Below are 21,572 nucleotides of genomic sequence, written 5' to 3'. Positions count from 1 at the left end.
AAGACAGTAACATTCCCAGTGCAGTACTGAAGGAATACTCACTTTAAGGTCCCAATCATTACAGGATATGCTTTAAAGCAACATTCTTGTTGAATGCAAAAGATTCAGGACGTTAGTCCAGTAAGAATTTAGGAAGGCAATACTCTTCCCTTTACCAAATTCACCAAAACTCTCTCATCATTATAACAACGCTGTTTGTGGGAGGGGGCTGCACACAAATCACATGATATAACAATGGCTATAAAAATACTTCATCAGCTGTAAAGTGCCTTAGAATTCCCTGAAGTCAAGAAAGATGTTAAATAATGGCAAATCTCTTAGCACCTTCCCTCTCTCCCTCACTTTTGATCGTTCACATTGTCCATAATGGGCTTTGCATATAAATATTTAATTAACTACACGTGCAGTTACTGGTGGTGATTAGTGTTTAAAAGAAAGAATAAAAAACACAAAGGAAAGTTACAGTAAATTTTAGCAATGGGAAAGTCGTTCTGCTATAATCAAAAAGAAAACAATAAATATAAATCTCTCAGAATCCAGGGATCTGTGGAGTGAATGGGAAAGTGGAGTTGATGTCCAAGATCTGCCATGATGTTACTAATGACAGTACAGGCTTTGCAGTCTACTCCGACCTCTTGTATTTGTTTTTTTTAATTCTCAAGTGGTTAAAAAGTAAAATGCACAGGCTACTTACATAGAAAAGTGCAACAGCTGAAGGAAGTGGCCAGAGGAAGCACTGCTAGGAGAAGCAATCTTGGGGAGGTGGTGATTGAGTTGATATAGTGTGGGACTAGGATTAATAACTGACCTTCCACAGAAAAACATGTAATGACATAGAATTTACAGCTCAAAAGGCCAGTAAGCCCAAATGGTCCATGCTAGTGTTGTGAGCCATTAGAAACTCCTCCATATCAATATGTCATTCTATTCCTTTCTCCCTCATATGTTTACCATGTTAGGATCATCTGGAACACAGCAGGCTGAACAGCAGAGAAATATACTCCTAATCACATGTACTGTGCTTATATTCCACTAAATGCCCTTTTCGCGAGGGAATTCCACGTGTGTCTAGATAAAGACGTTTCTCGTAAGTTCTGTATTAGTTTTATAAGTGACTATCTTATAAATATGGCCTTAGTTCTGCTGTCCACAAGTGGAAACATCTTCTCTACATCTACCCTCTGATATTGCACAAAATAAATTTTAAAAACCTTTACTCTAGTGACACCTCGATCTATTTTAAAGACTGTGTAGTCACGCACCCTCCAGAGATCGGTGTCACCTCTGATTCTGTGGGTCATATCCTTGCCGCCAAATTCCATGTCCAGATTAGGGCTTGAGAACAAAAAGTAAGGCTGACACTCCAGCAAAGAACTGAGATATGGTCCCTTTTGGATGGGTCATTAACCTGTCTGCTTGGGTAAACGTCAAATCATTTTGAACAGCAAAACAATTCTCCCCCATGTCCTGGCCAATATCCATTCCTCAAATCATTTCGCCAAAACAGGTTACTTGCTCATTATCACATTGCTGTTTGTGGATTTTTGCTGTGCACAAATAGCCTGTCATTTTGCCTACATTAAACCAGCAACTACACTTTAAAACCTATCTGTAAAGAGCTCAATTGCCACGAAAGCACTGTATCAGTGTTTTTTATTGTGGTTATGGATATTTGACTGTGAACATTTTCTGCACCTTTTAAGGTCACAACTCAAACTGCTTTAGAAATTCCCTTTGCAGAAGACTTCAGATTTCCAGATTTTGTCCCAGAAACTAAAACACACCTTAGCTTACGTCAAGTAACAATGACTGACTGCAGCCCCTAATGGCCATAACTAAGACCACCTTGAACTTGCTTGAGTGCCCAGTCTTGTTTGAGGGTACAGGGAGGGAAACTGTACAAAGCAAGCAGAAATTTACCTTCTTCAAATAACTTCTTTGAAATATGATGGACTAGCTGAAATGATCTCCTCTGATTAAGGTTGATACACAGACAGACAAATTTTAAACTGTTTAGAAATATGACTTTAATCTTTAACAAGATGACCAGTGTTTTGTTTAGCAGGGTGTGGAAGTACTTCAGATGTAATAAAAAATATTTCTCTTCAATCACTATTAGAACAGAAATTGTGAATGTTCTCTTGCAGAAGCTGGTCAGAGGACACTATTACAATATCAATAACATAGAAACGAGAGGAAAAATCCCACTCGGTTAACACATACAGAAATCAGAACATTTCTGATTGCACCATGATTGTGAAATAGTTTGACACACAGAAGGTTACAAGGTGTTTCGTACAGAAATACAAAGACCGGATATAAATGCTAAGGTAGGCATTAGCAGCAAAGATGCACCTTGTACAAAGTATGAACCATAAATACCAAATATCCATAACCAATAACCATAAATAATTCAAAATAATATATTTTCAGATCACAATGCAAAATGAGCAGAATTGCACAACACAGTCTTAGAATACCAGCCCCAAATACAAGAAACATACTTAATAACAATGGTAGGACATTATAAAGTGCTTCATACAAAACCACGCAGTGAGTTATCAATGACATGGGACCAAAATCCTCATCAAATACAGGCTTTACAGCATTTTAAAAGAGAAGTGGCATGAAACTGAACATGTTTAGAGGACATATTCCAGGTTATTAGGTCAAAGCAGCTGAAGTTTACAATGTAGTAAATGAAATGCTATTCAAATGTTTACAGGCAAGGGGGGTTGGGATGTGGAAGCATACAAAACATGATATTAACCTTATGAAGATCAAACATGTAAAATAAGGCATTTGCCATTTTCCAGAGCTATTTATAGCTATTAACATTTTTCAAGTTGAAAAAAATCAGAAAAACATGGTTGGAAAAGCAATTCTAACACAAGGCACAGCACACTACAGATCACAAAAGGGCATAACAGCAATGTCACTAGACTGGTAATCCAAAGGTTCCAGTTAATGTTCCAAGGAACACAAGTTCAAATGCCTCAATTGCAACTGATAGAATTTGAATTCAGTTTATAAACCTGCCGTATAAAAGTGGTGTCAATAATAATAAACAGTACCAACTTTCACCAATTTTCAAAAACAAAAAAAAAGGCTCTTAAATGAACTTTTACCCAGGGTAGAAAATCTGCTCTGTTTAGCTGACATAGCCTACGTGTGATTCGGACTTACAAAGACGTGGTTGATTCTTAACTGCCCTCTGAAATAGCCTAACAAGCCACTCAGTTCAAGGCGAGTCAATCGTGGGCAGCAGGCCTTGCCAGGGATACCCATGTCCCTTGAAAGAAATAAAGTTTAAAAAAAGTCTATATCCCAAATGCAAACTTTTCCACATTTTTTTAAAAACTGATGGAGTCACTTTTCAACATCACTTGATTATTTTTGATTTTGGCACATACATTTTATTCTTGTCACACCAATCCAAAAAGTCCCTTTGATCTGCAACAATGTGCACGCATGCAAAATCTTTAACAGAGTAAAAAGTTTCAAGGCACACCACAGCAGTAGTATTAAATGAAAATTATGTCAGTAATTAAGATAGGTCATTTGGTCACCTATCAGAAAATCCAAGTTTTCAGAAATGCCTTGAGAAGTGCTGAGGCAGGCAGCACTTTTAAGGTTTTAAGGAAGGAATTCCTGATTTTAGGCCTATTCAGCAGAAGGCCAGCATGGCGAAGGCGAAGTGAGCAGGAAGGATGCAATATGTAAGTATTGATGGGAGTAAGAGATTTTGGTCGGCAAACCCAGCACCGATGACTGCTAAGTCAGACACACACGCACATTCACACCGTTTCAGACCACAGAACGGAACAAAAATCACAATCGGCAGAAAAAGAGGGCATTTGCACCACTGCAAATTGCATGATTGCACAAAGTAGCTTCTGAATGATGCGGTGCAAGTTGAAAGTTGTTTACTGTTAAAAAGAGAGAAAATGGCTTATTGGTTAAGACAGGAAGGGAAAAAGCACGAATGTGCTCCGATTTGTTTTCTTTTGCCTTTTTCGAACTGAAAGCAATGTCTGCAAAGGTGCAAATACATTGTCGGAGGTACGTGTGCGGTGATTTGGGGGGGGGGGGGGAAATGAAGTGAGACGAGGGGGGGATCCATTGGCTCTAGTTCCAGGTGAGTGCAAACTGGATAAACCTGCAGATGTAGAGACAGTATTCAAGCCCAAGCCCAAGAAATATCTGCAGCTTCAGCTGCGGCAGTGGGTCACTCACCTTGCAATAGACGGGATGCTGGAAGGCGTTCCCCTCTGCGGGTGTGCTATCTTGTCACCAGCTTCTAAACGTCGCTGCAACAACAGTACAGCCACCAAACACCCACCGCTCTGATATCGCAACCCAGGTTCCACTGACCTACTTCCAGCCACTGACGTAACCACTGACCTGAATCCATTGGTATCCCGCCCCTTCCTGTCCATCATCACGCGTGGCTGCCATATTGACCAATCGGATCACCGAACCGCCAGCCGCACCTTCGGAGAAGTGGAATTCTGTCCCCGCCCTATTCGGGCGAACCAGTCGACACCCGGTCGCCGTCGGACGCGGGCCAATCAGAACCGTTACAACGCGGTGATTGGCGATGCTGTTAGAAAAACGGACAATAAACCAATCAACAAGCCGGAAGTTAAACCAATTGGAGTACAGCTCGCATAGACGGCTCGTTTGTCCTGGGTCGACCAATCGGGGCTTCCTTTCCATCCCGGCTCGGGAACGGGCGGCGGCGGTGGTCGCCATAGCAACGGGCTGCAGAAGGGCGTTGTTAGTGATGGATAAAACAAATGAAGGAACTCCAGCTGGAGAGGTGGATTGGAGGCAGCAAAGGTCAGAGTGGGTCCATAGGGGAAGTAAGGGCTGGTGCCTGTTCTACTATTCAGAAAACAATAACATCCCAGTCAGGTTATAGAATTCGGTGATGGGACGCTGAGCACAGGTTCATTAGCAAAAGGCAATTAGGTAAATTGTCAATAATCAAACAAAATGTAGTGGACTGAACTCTCGGAAAGAACAGGCATAGATTCAATAGACTGATTGCCTGTGTTGTGCTTTGCTCTAATTCTACATCCAAACCAAAATCTTAAAACTGCTACAATTGAATAATCTTTAGGAAACAACAACAGAAGGTGCTGGAAAAGCTCAGCAGGCCTGGCAGCATCTGTGAAAAAAAATAAGAGTTAACGTTTCACGTCAGGTGACCCCCAATCTTTAGGCTCTGGGATCAGTCCAGAAATTTATCCCATGCTGCAAAACTGAGAGGTGACCCGATTGACACCTGTAATTAAAACAGCGTGTGCTGGGGAAACTCGGTATGTCTGGCAGAATCTATGAAGAGAAAAACAGAGTTCACGTTTTGAATCCAAAGACCCTTCATCATAAGTGAAAGCAGGAGGGAACTCGTGATGTTATGCTGATCATAGGTTGATTGAGTGAGTTGAAAAAATTGAGACGGTGCACAGAGCCCGAGAGGAGTAAAATATAGAAGCAAAGGGATGGCTGATGATAAGCCAGGAGAGAAAGAGAAATACAGGGTGTGTGCTAATGGTGTTGTGATTTTTGGGTCGAGAACTTGTGGATTGGGAGGCAGAAAATTAGAATTTGGTGTTGGTAAAATGCTAGGGCGGGGGGAGAAAAAAAACTTGCAGGGTCCCTTTAAAGGATGATATGCTTTTTCTATGCTTAGAGATTCAAAAATGATAACTGGGCAGTAGCTTGTGGGTTTGTAGGTGCACAGAGAGGACCTGAATGGAAACATATTTGTATCAAAAGGCAGTACAGTTTGCAGCCCAAGCAGCAGTTTTGTTTTATCAAAACAACACGTTTTGAATTTAGCCAATCAATTTGAACCAGGCACTTTGATACCAAAACTCCAATTAAATTTAAATTTAATGCTTTTGACACCACAGGACCAATCCTTTGTCACAAATATCGGCATGTCATCAAGATTATAAAAGAAAGGGCAGTTGGGCAAAGACAGGAGAGCAAACTGCCATCTGTCAGAGTTAGCAGCTTTCAGCTCTCAAAAGAGAATTGCTGGCTCTCGCAGTCTTCTTTAAGTTTTAGAGAATGCCCTATCTAAGACAAAGATACCTACGACACAATTAGTTAATATACCTGACAGAACATTTGACAAAGAAGGCACAGAACATTCCTGAAGACCCATAACCTGGCAGTAATTCTAATTTTTATTTTTCTGTTGTATAAGTGGGAGACTTGTATTTATTGGAATAGCATAGCATTAGAACTTTGTTTTATTCATGAATAGTTAGTAGTTAGAAGGGATTTATTCACTTTGTTAATAATTTAGTTAATTTGTTCACTGTTAGACTTAGATAAATATATTGTTACTTGTTGTTTGTAAAAGTGAGTTTGGGTTTATTTTGTTTAACCACTAGAAGTTGTTCCCCTTTAGGTGTTTTGGTTTTAGTTCTCAGGGATAGGTTCAACCTCTGCATTATAACAATGGGAAGTGTGAATAGTTGAAAGTGTACTGGCTGTGCTGAGTGGACAGAATCTGGAGCCGTGGGGGTAGGTTGTGAACATGGACACTCTGAAGTTGTTAAACTCAAAGTTGAACTATATGTTATGGTACCTAGGTGGAAGATGAAATGTTATTCTTATGGCTTGCATTGAGCTTTGCTGGAGTACTACAACTGAGACTGAAATCTTGGTATGGGAACAAAGTGGTGTGTTGAAGTGGCGGGTAACTGGAAGTTTGGGGTCATTTTTATGCACAGAACAGAGTTGTTCCTCAAGGCAGTCACCAAATCTTTGTTTTGTCTCCCCAGTGTTGAAGACACATTGTGAGCAGCAAGTATGGCAGCTTGGATTGAATGAGGTGTAGGTAGATTGCTGTATTCTAAGGAGAATGTCTAGTGCATCTTATCTGGAAACCAATGGTTTGTATAAAAGCATTGAAGTCAGCAAAATGTCCTAGAGTACTTAGAGTCACAGTCATACAACACAGACACAGACCCTTCATTCTAACTCATCCATGCTGACCAGGTATCCTAAACTGAACTAGTACCTTTTGCCTCATATCCCTCTAAACCGTTCCTGTTCATGTACTTGTACAAATATCTTTTAAATGTTGTAATTGGACCCACCTCTACCACTTCCTCTGACAGCTTATTCCATACATGCACCACCCTCTGTTTAAAAAGGTTGCCACTCAGGTCCATTTTAAATCTTTCCCCTTTCACCTTTCTTGTCACATCACTTCTTATAATTTGGAAATGTTACACAATTTTCAAAAATACTCCATACTTGTAGAAATGAAGCAACAGCCAGAAGAAATCAACTAGCAAATAACGTGTGTGTCGATGCCAATGTGTCTAAACAGCTGTTGCTGTGCAAACAGTTGTGCAAGTTTATTGCCTCATCTTTTTGTTGTACCTCCATTAATCTTTCAAAGCTAAACACCTCTGCATGATCCTCTACCTGTTTAGGTTTTTCCTTTATCATTTCATCTAACAGAGCGTAAACTAACTGGACCCCAACTCCTTTATCTTTCTCTTCTATTTTCCCTCCTTGTTGTAACTTATGGCTGTGGAATCTTACTACCACACAGTCCAGGAAAGTTCCAAGGTATTTATCTTTTAACTCCTCAGTTCCCTGGTTTTCTTTTGGCTTGTCCACTATAACAGGCCACCTGTGATCCAGCTACATTGTTTCCAAGAACAAATTGTATCCCACAATAAACAATTTTTGCATCACTCCTACTATCACTTTCCCAGTCTTGATTGGACTTTCTAGCCCTATCTTACCCAGGGGAAAACTAATTCTCTCAGTTTATTCTACATTATTACTCTCTCAGGCAATATTTCAGAAGGAGTGCAAATATTTTCAACTCTTACTATTATAGGCTGACCAGCCCCCATATCTCTTAATATGTAAACTTCTTTATCTAATCCCCTTGTTCTATTTCAGTAATCCTTACCCACGCAGCTGAAGTCTTTGAAAAGATAGGGTGCCATCTTACTATCCAGTCTGTAACTTGGCTGTGTAGTCTGCTGCAACTCCTCAAATTCTTTGGGATTTCCTTCATTACCTCAGCTAATCCCGCTGGCGTAGCCTCTTTTGCCATGTCTTTTTCCCAGTGCCTTTCTTAAACCACCAGCACTGTGACTTTGTGGGTCCCACCTTAGTGCAGTGAAAACAACTTTTCCCAGTGCCTTCCTTAAACCACCAGCACTTTATTACAGTGGAAACACCTGAGGCCTTTCACCTCTTTCCCACCCTCTTGGGTTTCTATCTTCACACATTTCACACATTCAACTGTACCCACTGCGGTCTACTTTTTGTTTTTCATTGAAGGATCTCCCTCTTTCCCAATTTGTATCCCTCATGGAATAAAATTGCTGTCGGAAGCTAGATTTCTATTTAAGTACTGATGGCGTTTTCATCCACCGTCTCTACAGCACTTCTCACTGTTTCAATTTTCCTTTCTTCAACATGAGTTCTTCTCACTTCTGGAAGTGGGTTTTTAAACTCCTCAAACAGAATAACATCTCTAAGATCCTCATAAGTCATTTCTATCTTTAATGCTCTCATCCATCTGTCGAAGTTGCTCTGTTTAATTCATCCAAACTTGATATATGTCTGATCTGATTCCTTTCCTACATTTCTGAATGGTTATCTATATGCTTCTGTTACCAATTCGTAGTAAAACAGCCTGTTTTATTCCTTCATATTCTCTTTACACCTCCTCTGACAGGGCTGCAAACACCTCACTAGCCCTGCCTCCCAACTTGTTCTGAATGAACATTATCCACATTGCCTCTAGTGCATCTGTTTAGCTGATTTCTCGAAGGAAATGAAAAAGGCTTCTTCATCTATTTCATCAGATTTTGGTAATGTTTTGCCATATTTGTATGTATCCCCACCGGACTGTTAGTTATGATGAGCTTGTTCATCATCACTTCTGTCTTATACTTTTACTTCTGTCATTTGAAGTTTATTTTTCTCCTAAGTTCCAACTTCACCTTCTCAAACTCGGACCTTCTTTTCTTTTCTTCTTTCTCAGCTAGGAATTTTCTTTCCCTTTCTTTATCTTCTAACTCCAATTCTCTAATTTGCAGTTTAATTTTTTCTAACCCCACTGCACTTGACTGTTTCTCTGATATACCTAAATGCTTGGCTAACTCCATTACAATTTCTGCTTTCTTCTTATCCCTAGTTAAACCCAATTCTAGCCTTTCTGCTAATTCTAGAAGTGTCCCTGTTTTCTGTATTTCAAAACCTTCTTGGCAAATTTAGGAGGCATCTTCGACCCCCAAAACCACTTAAGCAATGTTAAGAGCCATTTCCCCACGTTTGTTTCAACCAATAACAAGCAACCTAAATTAAACTGAGTTCCCACATCTCACTTAAGTTTTATTTAAAGGTCTAAGATACTAATTCCCAAGTCTGTTTAAATCTTCTGAAATCTTTCAGTTTTTCCACATCTGTTCAGATTCATTCCAAATACATTCACATTTGTTCAATCTGTTCAGATATGTTCAAATCCATTCAGATCCCAGACATGAGCCCCAATCTGTCATAAAGCAGAGGTTGACGCTGCTCTGAGAATTAAAACTGAAACACCCAAAGAGGAGCACCTCGCCCTCTTATCTGTTTAAAAGGAGTGTGAAAAGTGGTGTAATCTGCCTTTCAGCAATGTCTGGTGGTTAAATAAAATAAACCATTGACACTCACTTTATAATCAACAAGTAACAAGTTATTCATCTAACTCTAACATTGAACAAATTAACTACACTATTAACAAACTGAATAACCCCCTTCTAACTAACCATTCCCAAATAAAACAAGATTCTAATGGTGTGCTGTTCCAATAAATAGAAATCCCACTTTTATAAAACAAAAATAAAAATTAGAATTTAGCCTCTTGAAATTACAGCCAGGTTTTGTGTCTTCGAGAATGTTCTGTCGATTTTTCTGGCAAGAACATTAGTTAGTTGTGCTGTAGGTATCATTGATTTATGTGGTGCTATGTCTAAACCTTAGAAAAGATTGTGACAGCCTGCGATTCTGTCTGGAGAGCTGAGAGTTGTTAACTCTGACAGATGGCAGTTCGCTTTTCTGCCTTTGTCCAATTGCCATCTTCTTTTATACTTTTGATGACACATCAGTTTCTTGCAATAAGATTAGTCCTATATTGTTAAAACCATCGGGTTTAATTTAACTGATTTTTGGTATCCAAATGCCTGGATCAAATTGCTTGGCCAAATTCAAAACTTCTTGTCTTGGTAACAAAACAGAATTGCTGCTTGGCCTGCTAACTGTATAGCCTTCTCATAGAATTCCTACAGTGTGGAAACAGGTCCTTTGGCCCAACAAGTCTATACCGATCCTTGCAGCATTCCACCCGGACCCCTCTGCCTTTAACCCACCTAAGGTACACATCCCTGAACACTACAGGCAATTTTAGCGTGGCCAATCCACGTAACCTGCACATTTTAGACTGTAGGAGGAAACCAGAGCACCCGGAAGAAACCCACGCAGACATGGGGAGAATGTGCAAACTCCACATAGGAATTGAAAGGCTGGAACTGAACCTGGGTCCCTGGCACTGTGAGGCAGCAGTCCTAACCACTGAGCCACCGAGCCACATGGTGATACAAATATTTGAATTTGGGTACTCTCTGTGCACTTTCAAACTTTCAAGCTGCTCACAGACGTCCTTCTTAAATTTCTAAACATGGGAAAAGCACATCATTCTTTTAAAGAGACCACACACTGCTTTCCCCCCTAGCATTTTACAAACACCAAATTCTGACCTCCTGCCTCCTAATCCATAAGTACTCTATTCAACTTCGCAACACCTTGATTAGATATGGAGGTCACAATTGCAAATTGTAAAAAACGTGGAAGTATTCAGGTGGTGAAAGCCTTCAAGTTAACTTAGACAGTGAAAATGAGTGGACGTGTGACAGATTAAATTTAATGCAGGGAAATGTGGTACACTTTGACAGAAAGAATGAAGCGAAACAGTGTACAATAAATGATACAACTCTAAAGAGAGTGTTCGTATAGAGACACCTAATTGTGCATAAATCATTGTAAATAACAGAGTAGCTCACAAAAGCAACAAAGTAAAGCAGACAGGATACTATGAAAATTTTGGAGATGATGCAGAAAAGATTTACGATAATAGTTCCGATGAAGCAGGACTTCAGTTATGCGTACAGATTTTCAAACCTTCTGCTGTTCTTAGAGAAGTTTGCGAAGAGATTTGAGAGAAGGATTGCTTAAAATCAGGAAGGGACTAGATACAGAGAAATCTCCCAATGTGTCTGTGTGGCTCAGCAGGTAACACTCCTGCCTCTGTGTTCTGAGTCTCTTTGTGCAAGACCCACTCCAGGCCTTGAATGCAGACATCAAAGCTGACACTGCAGTGCAGTACTGAGGAAGCGTTGTACTGCGGTAGGGACCAACTTTCTTTTACTACTCTTATGCCTACTCATTTTTGCTTAATATCTAGCATTATGGTGAAGAAGAGGAAAGTTATCCCTGATGCTCAAGTCAATATTAATTCTGTAATCAATGTTATAAATACAATTACTGTTCACTATCATTACTATTTCTGGGAGTTTGTTGTAGGCATCTTAACTGTTGTATTCCCTACATTATAACAGTGACTACATTTCAAAAGTACTTCATTAGCCTTGAGCTGTACGGTGATGGCCGTGAAAAATGTTGTACATGCGTGCCTTTTTATAATTGGTGGAAGGGTTAAGAACGAGAGGACACTGATTTCAGATGATTGGTAAAAGAGCTAGAGATGTTTGATTAAACTTTTTGTTTTCAACAGTTGAATACAGTACGCTGCCTGAGACTGTGCCAAATAGATTAGGGAAAATCAGCACATCAACTTTATTTGCGGCTTTTGCTTAATTTTTTTAGGGTCTTACCGAATGAGAAGCTACCAACCTACAGTCTTTAAAGCTTCAGTTGCCCCAACAACCATTGCTACAAATGATGAAATCCAAATTCAACTTCTGATTTCCTTATGATATTTGCATGCTTTCTATATTACTGTTATGTTAGAAGATATGCTTTAAGACAGCGGTGGAGTAGGGGGTCTAAGCACAGGGCTCATCCATTCCAGTTACATTCTTTCTTCTTTTATTCTTTTTTACTGTTACTCTTCTTTTTTTAAAATTTTCTTCAATTTCTTTTAAGTCTAGAGACTGGCAGATGAAGGAGGAGGCATCCGGCAGCAATGCCGCGACGAGCTATACGTGGCTCCATCCCAACCCAAGAACACCCAGTGAGTGAGGAACAGGTGCATGGTTGAATCTCCAAGGGCACGCAGACTAGGCCGAGGCCCCAGGTCTGCAGCTAGACGCAGGTGCCTGAAGGAGAAGAAAGGCAGTCTTAGCCTGGTGTGGCAGTCTTGTCCCAGCACAAATGTCTCTTCCCCATGTAGAGGTCTTCTTCATCTTCCGCGTCCCGGTATTCCAGCGGCCTGGCAAGCAGCCTCAACTTAGCATGGTGATCTTCTTTGGTGGAGGCTTCTGGCCCAGTATTCCAGAACCCTGGCGTGGCAGTGTCTTCCCTGCTGCATCTTCAGGGTATGTCATCATTCCATAATTGGCCTTTCCTGAGCCCAGGAGCCATTAACCGAACAGTGATGGAACTTTGACTTAATTTTACTTTGTTAAAATTATTCTTATGTATGACTTCTGTCATTGCAGGTCTGTGGTGGGATGACATAAAACATTTTAATTGTATTTCTCATGTAAAAGTACATGTGACAATAAATTTCTATTCGATTCTAAGAGGCAGCATTCTGTGAAATCCAGCATTCTATTTTCTCCTCAATGGTTAAAGGCCTGATAACAAGACAGCATAGATTTATGATTGGTGAAATAACCAGAGATATTGTGAGGACTTTTTTTTGACACAACCATCAACTAGACTTTGGTCTGTACTGACTAAGAGGGTAAGTGATGAAAAATCAAAGGTAATTGAAGATGAAAGCAAGGGTGCAGGAAAAAAAGGGCAGGAGTTTGCATCGAATGATGTGCTGCAAGGGATTCACATATTTCAAATGTCAGCAAGATGGAGGCCACCATAGCCTTCAAATCACAGCCTAGTCCAACTCTGATATATATATATATATATATATATAATATATTTATATCAGTGTCATTTTAGCATTGCAGCCTGGAACTTCCTACTAAGCAACTGCCAAAGTAGTTCCACCACATCATCACATGGTAGGGAAACGTTTGGAAAAAGCTCTGAAGGACAGATTTAATTTTTACTTCAAGATAGTGGGAACTGCCGATGCTGGAGAATCTGAGGTAATAAGGTGAGGAACTGGATGAACACGGCAGGCCAAGCAGCATCAGCGAAGCAGGAAAGATGACGTTTCGGGTCTGGACCCTTCTTCAGAAATCAGGGATGGGAAGGCGATTCTGAAATAAATAGGGAGAGAGAGGGAGGCATATAGAAGATGGATAAAGGAGAAGATAGGTGGAGAGGAGACAGACAGATCAAAGAGGCGGGGATGGAGCCAGTAAAGGTGAGTGTAGGTGGGGAGTTAAGGAGGGGATTGGTCAGTCCAGGGAGGATGGACAGGTCAAGGAGGCGGGATGAGGCTGGTAGGTAGGAGATGGGGATGTGACTTAAGGTGGGAGGAGTGGATAGGTGGGAGGAAGAACAGGTTAGGGAGACGGGGATGAGCTGGGCTGATTTTGGGGTCCAGTCAGGGGAGGGGAGATTTTGAAGCTTGCAAAGTTCGCATTGATACCATTGAGCTGCAGGATTCCCAAGCAAAATATGAGGTGCTGTTCCTGCAACCTTTGGGCGGCATTGTTGTGGCACTGGAGGAGGCCCAAGATGGACATGTTGTCCAAGGAATGGGAGGGAGAGTTGAAATGGTTTGTGACTGGGAGATGCAGTCGTTTGTTGCGAACTGAGCACAGGTGTTTCACAAAGTGGTCCCCAAGCCTCCACTTGGTTTCCCTGATGTAGAGGAGCCCACATCAGGAACAGCGGATACAGTATACCACATCAGCAGATGTGTAGTTGAATATCTGTTTGATGTGGAAGGTCTTCTTGGGGCCTGGGATGGGGATGTGGGGGGGCGGTGTAGGGGCAGGTGTAGCACTTCCTGTGGTTGCAGGGAAAAGTGCCGAAGGTAGTGGGGCTGGTGGGGAGCGTGGAGCGGACAAGGGAGTCACAGAGAGAGTGGTCCCTCCAGAAAGCAGATAAAGGTGGGGATGGAAAAATGTCTTTGTTAGTGGGGGTCAGAATTTTTACTGAGAGAGGCAAGATTATTGAAGAATAATCAGCATGGATTTTCGGGGAAGATCATGTCTATCAGGTTTGATTGAATTTTTTGAGAAGATGACTAGATGTTTGGATGAGGGTAGTGCAGTGGATGTTATTTCTGTGGACTTCGGTCAGTCTTCTGCCAAGGCTCTCCCATGGGAGACTGATCCAAGAAGTCCACGGGATCCAGGGCAGTTTTTAAAAATTCAATCCAAAATTGGCTCAGTATGTGGCAAAAGATGATGGTTGAAGGTTGTTTATGTGAGGAGAAGCCTCTGCCAAGTGGTGTACCACAGTGTTTGATGCTGGGTACCCTGCTGTTTGTCGTATGTATTAATGATCCAGACACAAATATGGGAGATTTGATCAATAAATTTGAAGATCACATAAAAATTGGTGGTGTGCTAAATGGTGAGGAGGAAAACCTTAGACTACAGGATGATGTTGATGGGGTGGTCAGATGGACAGAACTGTGGCAAATGGCAACGTGTGGGAAAAGTGTAAGTTGTGCCGCAATTGGAATAATGCATGCAGTTCTAATCACCATACTGTGGGAAGGATGTGATTGCATTGTGCAGAGGAGATTCACCAAGATATTCACTGGGCTGCAGTGTTTCATTTATGAGGAGACACTAGCTAGGTTGTCGTTGTTTTCCTTGGAGCAGAGAAGGCTGCGGGGCTCCTCATTAAGGTGTACAAAATTATGAGGGACATAAGGTAGATAGGAAGAACGATTTTTGCTTTGTAGACGTACAGGATGTAAATTTGAGATAAAAGGAGTGGGAAGGAAAGTGTGGAATTAAGGAAGAATTATTTCATTGAGAGTAGCGGGTATCTGGAATTCACGGAGTGGTCAGAGTAGGAGGCATCAAATAAGATAATCACTTGAAGTGCCTTCACAAAGAAGACGACAGGCCAAGGACTAGAAAATGGAATTAGATTAGATAGATACAATACTTCATGACTGCTGCAGACATGGGAGCCTCTTTCCATGCTGTGAATCTTTATGACTCTAAGAAGAAGTGGCTCCCTTCTACAGTTGCAACCACTTTGAGTAATAATCTCCAAATCCAAAGACCAATTAAAACAAAAGTACCAGCTGTTAAAAATTTGGCAGCTAAAATTGCTCGCAGCGATAGTTGTTCTATGTTGGAGAAAATATGGCATCCAGAAAGGAGATACATATTCGTGCAGGTGCCACTTCACAGATAAATCACAAGCAGTTCCATCCCCCTTACATGCATCTCCACATGTCATTGGGGAGCAAGATGCATTTAAGTTAATCACAATCTAAATTATAAACAGAAAACCATAATTTTATTTGGATAACATGCATCTGAAGAAATATGTTTTTTTGAAGCTTAACATTAGAGAAAGCGGTGGTGATGTTACTTTGTAATTGTGATGTCATTACAGTGGAAATGCACCAAGTGATAAATATGAGCTTAAAATATATTGATATCAAGTGTATCACCTCTATTGATAAAACTGCCAGCTCACCTTAGCTGAGACCTGGATATGGGGTATCATACATAAGAGCGCATGGATTTACTGGTCTCTTTGTCGCCAACCGTTCGCAGCTGAATAGCTCCATGACTACAGCGTGCAGTGAGAACACTGAAGGGGAAAAGTTTTTTGGCAAGCAGAAGAATTTTGGAAAAGAAAGGGGGGAGATATTGGAAGCAAGAAAATGTTTTGGAAAGCTAATTTCCATCCTCCTTCCTGAGATCAGAGGAACAAGAGGGCTCAGTTTGTGTGGAAGTTTGGTCCCACCCGTCAGCGGTTTCTATTGGTCGGACCTCGCTGTCAAACAGGCGTCCCGTCCAATCCGGAGAGAGTGGGGGTGTGGCAGGGGCAGTGGCGCTAGATTCGAAAGTGCTTTTGATTTGACTGGGGACCAGCGGCTAGAGGTGAAGCTGGGTGCCGCTGCTGGGGGCAGGGAAAAAAGCTTGGAAACCCTGAGAAACCAGCTCCCGGGCTAGTATGAGCAGCCGCCCGACCGAGAAGCCATGCGTGTTGGGTTTCGACCAGTTTGGCTTCGCGGTGTTTCGGAGGAATTGCGACAAGTGGAAGCAGGAACATCGCAGCCACGAATACAGGCAAGTCTGTCCCTCACTGACCCTTGCCCAATCCTCGCATTAAATACCCACACCCCGAAGCCCCACTTCTACGATCAATTATACTGACTTAGCGGCTATACATAAAAGCGCCTGCAGTGACCGTATGAATCAAGACTGCAGTTCAGGAACAATTGGTTGTGGCTGAGGGACTGGACAGGCGCACCTGTTGCAGGAAAGCCGGATTCCTTGCCGGGAATCAAAGATAATAAAGTGTGAAGCTGGATGAACACAGCAAGCCAAGCAGCATCTCAGGAGCACAAAAGCTGACGTTTCGGGCCTAGACCCTTCATCAGAGCCGGGAATCATGTTGGCAGCTGAATGCCCTGTAGGCTTTATTGTTGTTTGAGGACTGGACCGAGTCGCTGGTCCACAACCAGCTACTCAGTTCCGCAACTGTCACTATTGTGCAGTGTATTCGACAGTTTCATTCAGGGTTCCAGCGAGAAACCCGTGCGGTTTGCTAATCTCAACCGCGAAAAGGCACGGTCGTAATTTGTCGAATGGTGCAATTGTTGAATGTGTTTTACATTCGTGACTTCCCTTTGTGGTAGAAGTGTTTTCGTTATAGGGAAAGAATGCAAATAGTGTGAGCGGTTGCAATCTGGCTGGCAGTTATTGCGCGATATAACCTTGCTCTGAAATCAGGTCACTAAATTTGCTCACCAATAATTTTACTTTCATTGGAAAATGGAAGCGGAAACTGCTCCTGCTTCCAGAGTCGAAGACTAGCAGATATTCTCTTCAGTACGGAGCAAAAGAGGTCTTAATTTTAAAACTGAAACTGATAGATTTTTTTTGTTCAGTTTCTTTTTAAGGAGTACACATGAGGAAAGGGTGAAGTTAAAGATCGCCCTTGATCTCACAGAATGGCCGGACCGGTTTGCGATGCTAAATTGTGTTCTTTTCTTCCTGGTGTCCCGAAATGTGGCCCAGTAATTGACAGAACAGCACTTTCCATTGACAAGTTCTCGCAAATTTCTGAGAATCTCGTTACAATCTGCTGTGCAAAAATTAAGGGTATTAGGTTTAGTCGACATTACTACTTTAAATCTCTCTGGGATTTTATAACGAGAGTGTAGCTGGCAAAATCTTTGAATTAAAATCAAAAATGATGTACGTTCTTGAACAATTCGTGAAAAATCTAAACGTAATGGTATAATTTTTCTCTCTCTCTCTTCAACACAAAACACATTGGCTTTCTGTTTTACAATCTTCCAGATTTTTCACTTTGAATTCAAAATGAAAATTTGGTGAGAATGTTAAAAGGGTTGGCAATCATTCATTTGTTTCTACACTACACCAGGGGCCATTTTCACCTGCTATGTCAATCATGGTTTAATAGTAGTAATTTCAAAACACCCAAAAGCTCCTACTGCAAAAAACCAAGTGCATTATCCAGGTTGATATTCCCAGCCTCAATGCTAAAATTCAATATGAGAGAGGCTGCTGTGTGGATGATACTAAGGCCTTGCTCACACAGTCGGGTGGATTCCATGTTGCCACTTTGGAGAAGAGCCAGAAAATCCTATCTGGTTATCTGTTCACGTATGTCATTGTTCTTTGTATGGCGTACTGACCTCTACATCGCCGAGGCCAGACGCCAACTTTCCGACACCACCTCCTACCGCCTCCTCGATCATGACCCCACACCCGAGCACCAAACCATCATCTCCAACACCATTCATGACCTCATCACCTCAGGGGACCTCCCACCCACAGCCTCCAACCTCATTGTTCCCCAACCCCGCACGGCCCGTTTCTATCTCCTTCCCAAAATCCACAAACCTGCCTGCCCCGGTCGACCCATCGTCTCAGCCTGCTCCTGCCCCACCGAACTCATCTCCACCTATCTGGACTCCATTTTCTCCCCTTTGGTCCAGGAACTCGCCACCTATGTCCGTGACACCACCCACGCCCTCCACCTCCTCCAGGACTTCCAATTCCCTGGCCCCCAACACCTCATATTCACCATGGACGTCCAGTCCCTGTACACCTGCATTCCGCATGGAGATGGCCTCAAGGCCCTCCGCTTCTTCCTGTCCCGCAGGCCCGACCAGGCCCCCTCCACCGACACTCTCATCCGCCTAGCGGAACTCGTCCTCACACTCAACAACTTCTCTTTTGACTCCTCCCACTTCCTACAGACTAAGGGGGTGGCCATGGGCACCCGCATGGGCCCCAGCTATGCCTGCCTCTTTGTAGGTTACGTGGAACAGTCCATCTTCCGCACCTACACAGGCCCCAAACCCCACCTCTTCCTCCGGTACATTGATGACTGTATCGGCGCCGCCTCTTGCTCCCCAGAGGAGCTCGAACAGTTCATCCACTTCACCAACACCTTCCACCCCAACCTTCAGTTCACCTGGGCCATCTCCAGCACATCCCTCACCTTCCTGGACCTCTCAGTCTCCATCTCAGGCAACCAGCTTGTAACTGATGTCCATTTCAAGCCCACCGACTCCCACAGCTACCTAGAATACACCTCCTCCCACCCACCCTCCTGCAAAAATTCCATCCCCTATTCCCAATTCCTCCGCCTCCGCCGCATCTGCTCCCACGATAAGACATTCCACTCCCGCACATCCCAGATGTCCAAGTTCTTTAAGGACCGCAACTTTCCCCCCACGGTGATTGAGAACGCCCTTGACCGCGTCTCCCGCGACACATCCCTCACACCCCGCCCCCGCCACAACCGCCCCAAGAGGATCCCCCTCGTTCTCACACACCACCCTACCAACCTCCGGATACAACGCATTATCCTCCGACACTTCCGCCATTTACAATCCGACCCCACCACCCAAGACATTTTTCCATCCCCTCCCCTGTCTGCTTTCCGGAGAGACCACTCTCTCCGTGACTCCCTTGTTCGCTCCACACTGCCCTCCAACCCCACCATACCCGGCACCTTCCCCTGCAACCGCAGGAAATGCTACACTTGTCCCCACACCTCCTCCCTCACCCCCATCCCAGGCCCCAAGATGACATTCCACATTAAGCAGAGGTTCACCTGCACATCTGCCAATGTGGTATACTGCATCCACTGTACCCGGTGCGGCTTCCTCTACATTGGGGAAACCAAGCGGAGGCTTGGGGACCGCTTTGCAGAACACCTCCGCTCAGTTCGTAACCAACAACTGCACCTCCCAGTCGCAAACCATTTCCACTCCCCCTCCCATTCTCTTGATGACATGTCCATCATGGGCCTCCTGCACTGCCACAATGATGCCACCCGAAGGTTGCAGGAACAGCAACTCATATTCCGCCTGGGAACCCTGCAGCCATATGGTATCAATGTGGACTTCACCAGTTTCAAAATCTCCCCTTCCCCCACTGCATCCCTAAACCAGCCCAGTTCATCCCCTCCCCCCACTGCACCACACAACCAGCCCAGCTCTTCCCCCCCACCCACTGCATCCCAAAACCAGTCCAACCTGTCTCTGCCTCCCTAACCGGTTCTTCCTCTCACCCATCCCTTCCTCCCACCCCAAGCCGCACCCCCAGCTACCTACTAACCTCATCCCACCTCCTTGACCTGTCCGTCTTCCCTGGACTGACCTATCCCCTCCCTACCTCCCCACCTACACCCTCTCCACCTATCTTCTTTACTCTCCATCTTCGGTCCACCTCCCCCTCTCTCCCTATTTATTCCAGTTCCCTCCCCCCATCCCCCTCTCTGATGAAGGGTCTAGGCCCGAAACGTCAGCTTTTGTGCTCCTGAGATGCTGCTTGGCCTGCTGTGTTCATCCAGCCCCACATTTTATTATCATTGTTCTTTGTGACTGTTTGTGGTTCATTAGTTGGCTGCCTGGTTTCCTTGTGTTACAACAGTGACTGTGCTCACTTAATTGGCTGTAATGTGCTTAGGGATAACTTTAGGTTGTAAAAGATATTGTTTTAATTCAAAACATTCACTCATGTTTTCTCTTCTCTCTCCATTTCTTGACTGTTTTTAAATTTCCCCCTTTGAATCACACCCTGTCTCTCTCCCTCTGTTCTTTGCCTGTATCTCTGTTTAACTCATACTCCTCCACCTTCTTTCTCAGTCTGTCCTCATGAATCCCTTTTGTTAGTGCCCTTCTCCATTTCTATCCTGTCAGCCCTGCCTGTCTTTGTCTTTTTCTCCCCCTCACTCTGTTCTTCCGGATTGACATCTTTTACCTCGGTTCACAGTTACCCAAGTGTCGATTCTTCCAAGCTAGAATCATGGCAGAAAATGCTTAGCAATTGGAATGAGGCTGGTGCATCATGCATGGATAAGGTAAAGTGAATATTGTAAACTAGAAAACTGTGCATTTTTTCAAAAAATGTTGTGAGCCAGTTATAAGCATGTTTGTCATAAATGTGAAGTTCATGTTCCTTGAGTGATAATAGGAACTGCAGATGCTGGAGAAACCAAGACAACAAAGTGTGGAGCTGGATGAACACAGCAGGCCAAACCGCATCTCAGGAGCACAAAAGCCGATGTTTCGGCCCTAGACCCTTCATCAGAGAGAGTTTTGGGGTCTAGGGCCGAAACGTCAGCTTTTGTGCTCCTGAGATGCTGCTTGGCCTGCTGTGTTCATCCAGCTCCACACAGTTCATGTTCCTTCTTGACCGCCATTATCTCCCAAATGGAGACAGTGATTGAAGCTCAGGTCTTGTCTGACCTGTAAAAAGAAGCTAAAAGATGCTTGTGTGCTCTCTCCTTTTCGAGGAGGGAATTTATAGACTGTTTCTCTTTTTTTTTTTCCCCTGAAGATATTGGATAGTCTCAATGCCAGCTCCTCGGTCCCTTTCAAGAAGATCCATTTTGAATGGTCTAGTTCATTGTGTACATAATGACATGGAAGCAATTGACTTCATCCCATGTATTGTCAGCCTGCAAATTTCTAATCTCTCGCCATGTCAGCAGGCAAGGGTCTGGCAGCGGCTAGGTCATTCCAAAACCCAAGAAGGGTGGACAAAACTAGATGGTGACTAGTCCCTGCACTGATCGCTCTCTCGTGGTTGGTCACAAAGCAGCAATGGTGTAGGCATGATGACCACAAAAGCAGACAATATGACACAGCATTACTTATGCTAAATATTGTGCAGTGAAACGCAACGAATTGTTTCACTTTGTCTGGAATAGTAGAACCAGAGGACATCAGCCTGAGTTTTGAAGGGGATAAATTC

The 21,572-nt window shown here is 43.1% G+C and overlaps 2 protein-coding genes across 5 annotated transcripts in view; one reads left to right on the top strand and one right to left on the bottom strand.

Annotated features, from left to right (window-relative positions):
- LOC125459198 (basic helix-loop-helix ARNT-like protein 1) overlaps window positions 1-4,373 on the bottom strand; it is a 48,664-nt gene extending 44,291 nt beyond the window's left edge. For both annotated transcript variants that reach the window (XM_059652091.1, XM_048545269.2), the window contains exon 1: window positions 4,237-4,373. The gene's annotated coding sequence lies outside the window, so the exon portion shown is untranslated. The remainder of the gene's footprint in view (window positions 1-4,236) is intronic.
- An 11,829-nt stretch (window positions 4,374-16,202) lies between these two features.
- Window positions 16,203-21,572, top strand: part of si:ch211-266k8.4 (TBC1 domain family member 10A) — a 118,095-nt gene continuing 112,725 nt past the window's right edge. For all 3 annotated transcript variants that reach the window (XM_048545868.1, XM_048545867.1, XM_048545870.2), the window contains exons 1-2: window positions 16,203-16,397; window positions 20,589-20,676. In XM_048545868.1, the coding sequence (XP_048401825.1) occupies window positions 16,282-16,397; window positions 20,589-20,676 (204 nt within the window). In that variant the 5' untranslated portion in view covers window positions 16,203-16,281. The remainder of the gene's footprint in view (window positions 16,398-20,588; window positions 20,677-21,572) is intronic.

The sequence above is a fragment of the Stegostoma tigrinum genome, chromosome 17 (assembly GCF_030684315.1).
Source record: "Stegostoma tigrinum isolate sSteTig4 chromosome 17, sSteTig4.hap1, whole genome shotgun sequence".
NCBI classification, from domain to species: domain Eukaryota; kingdom Metazoa; phylum Chordata; class Chondrichthyes; order Orectolobiformes; family Stegostomatidae; genus Stegostoma; species Stegostoma tigrinum.
The sequence above is the reverse complement of the archived record's forward strand: the minus strand, read 5'-3'. Positions and strand labels throughout refer to the sequence as shown.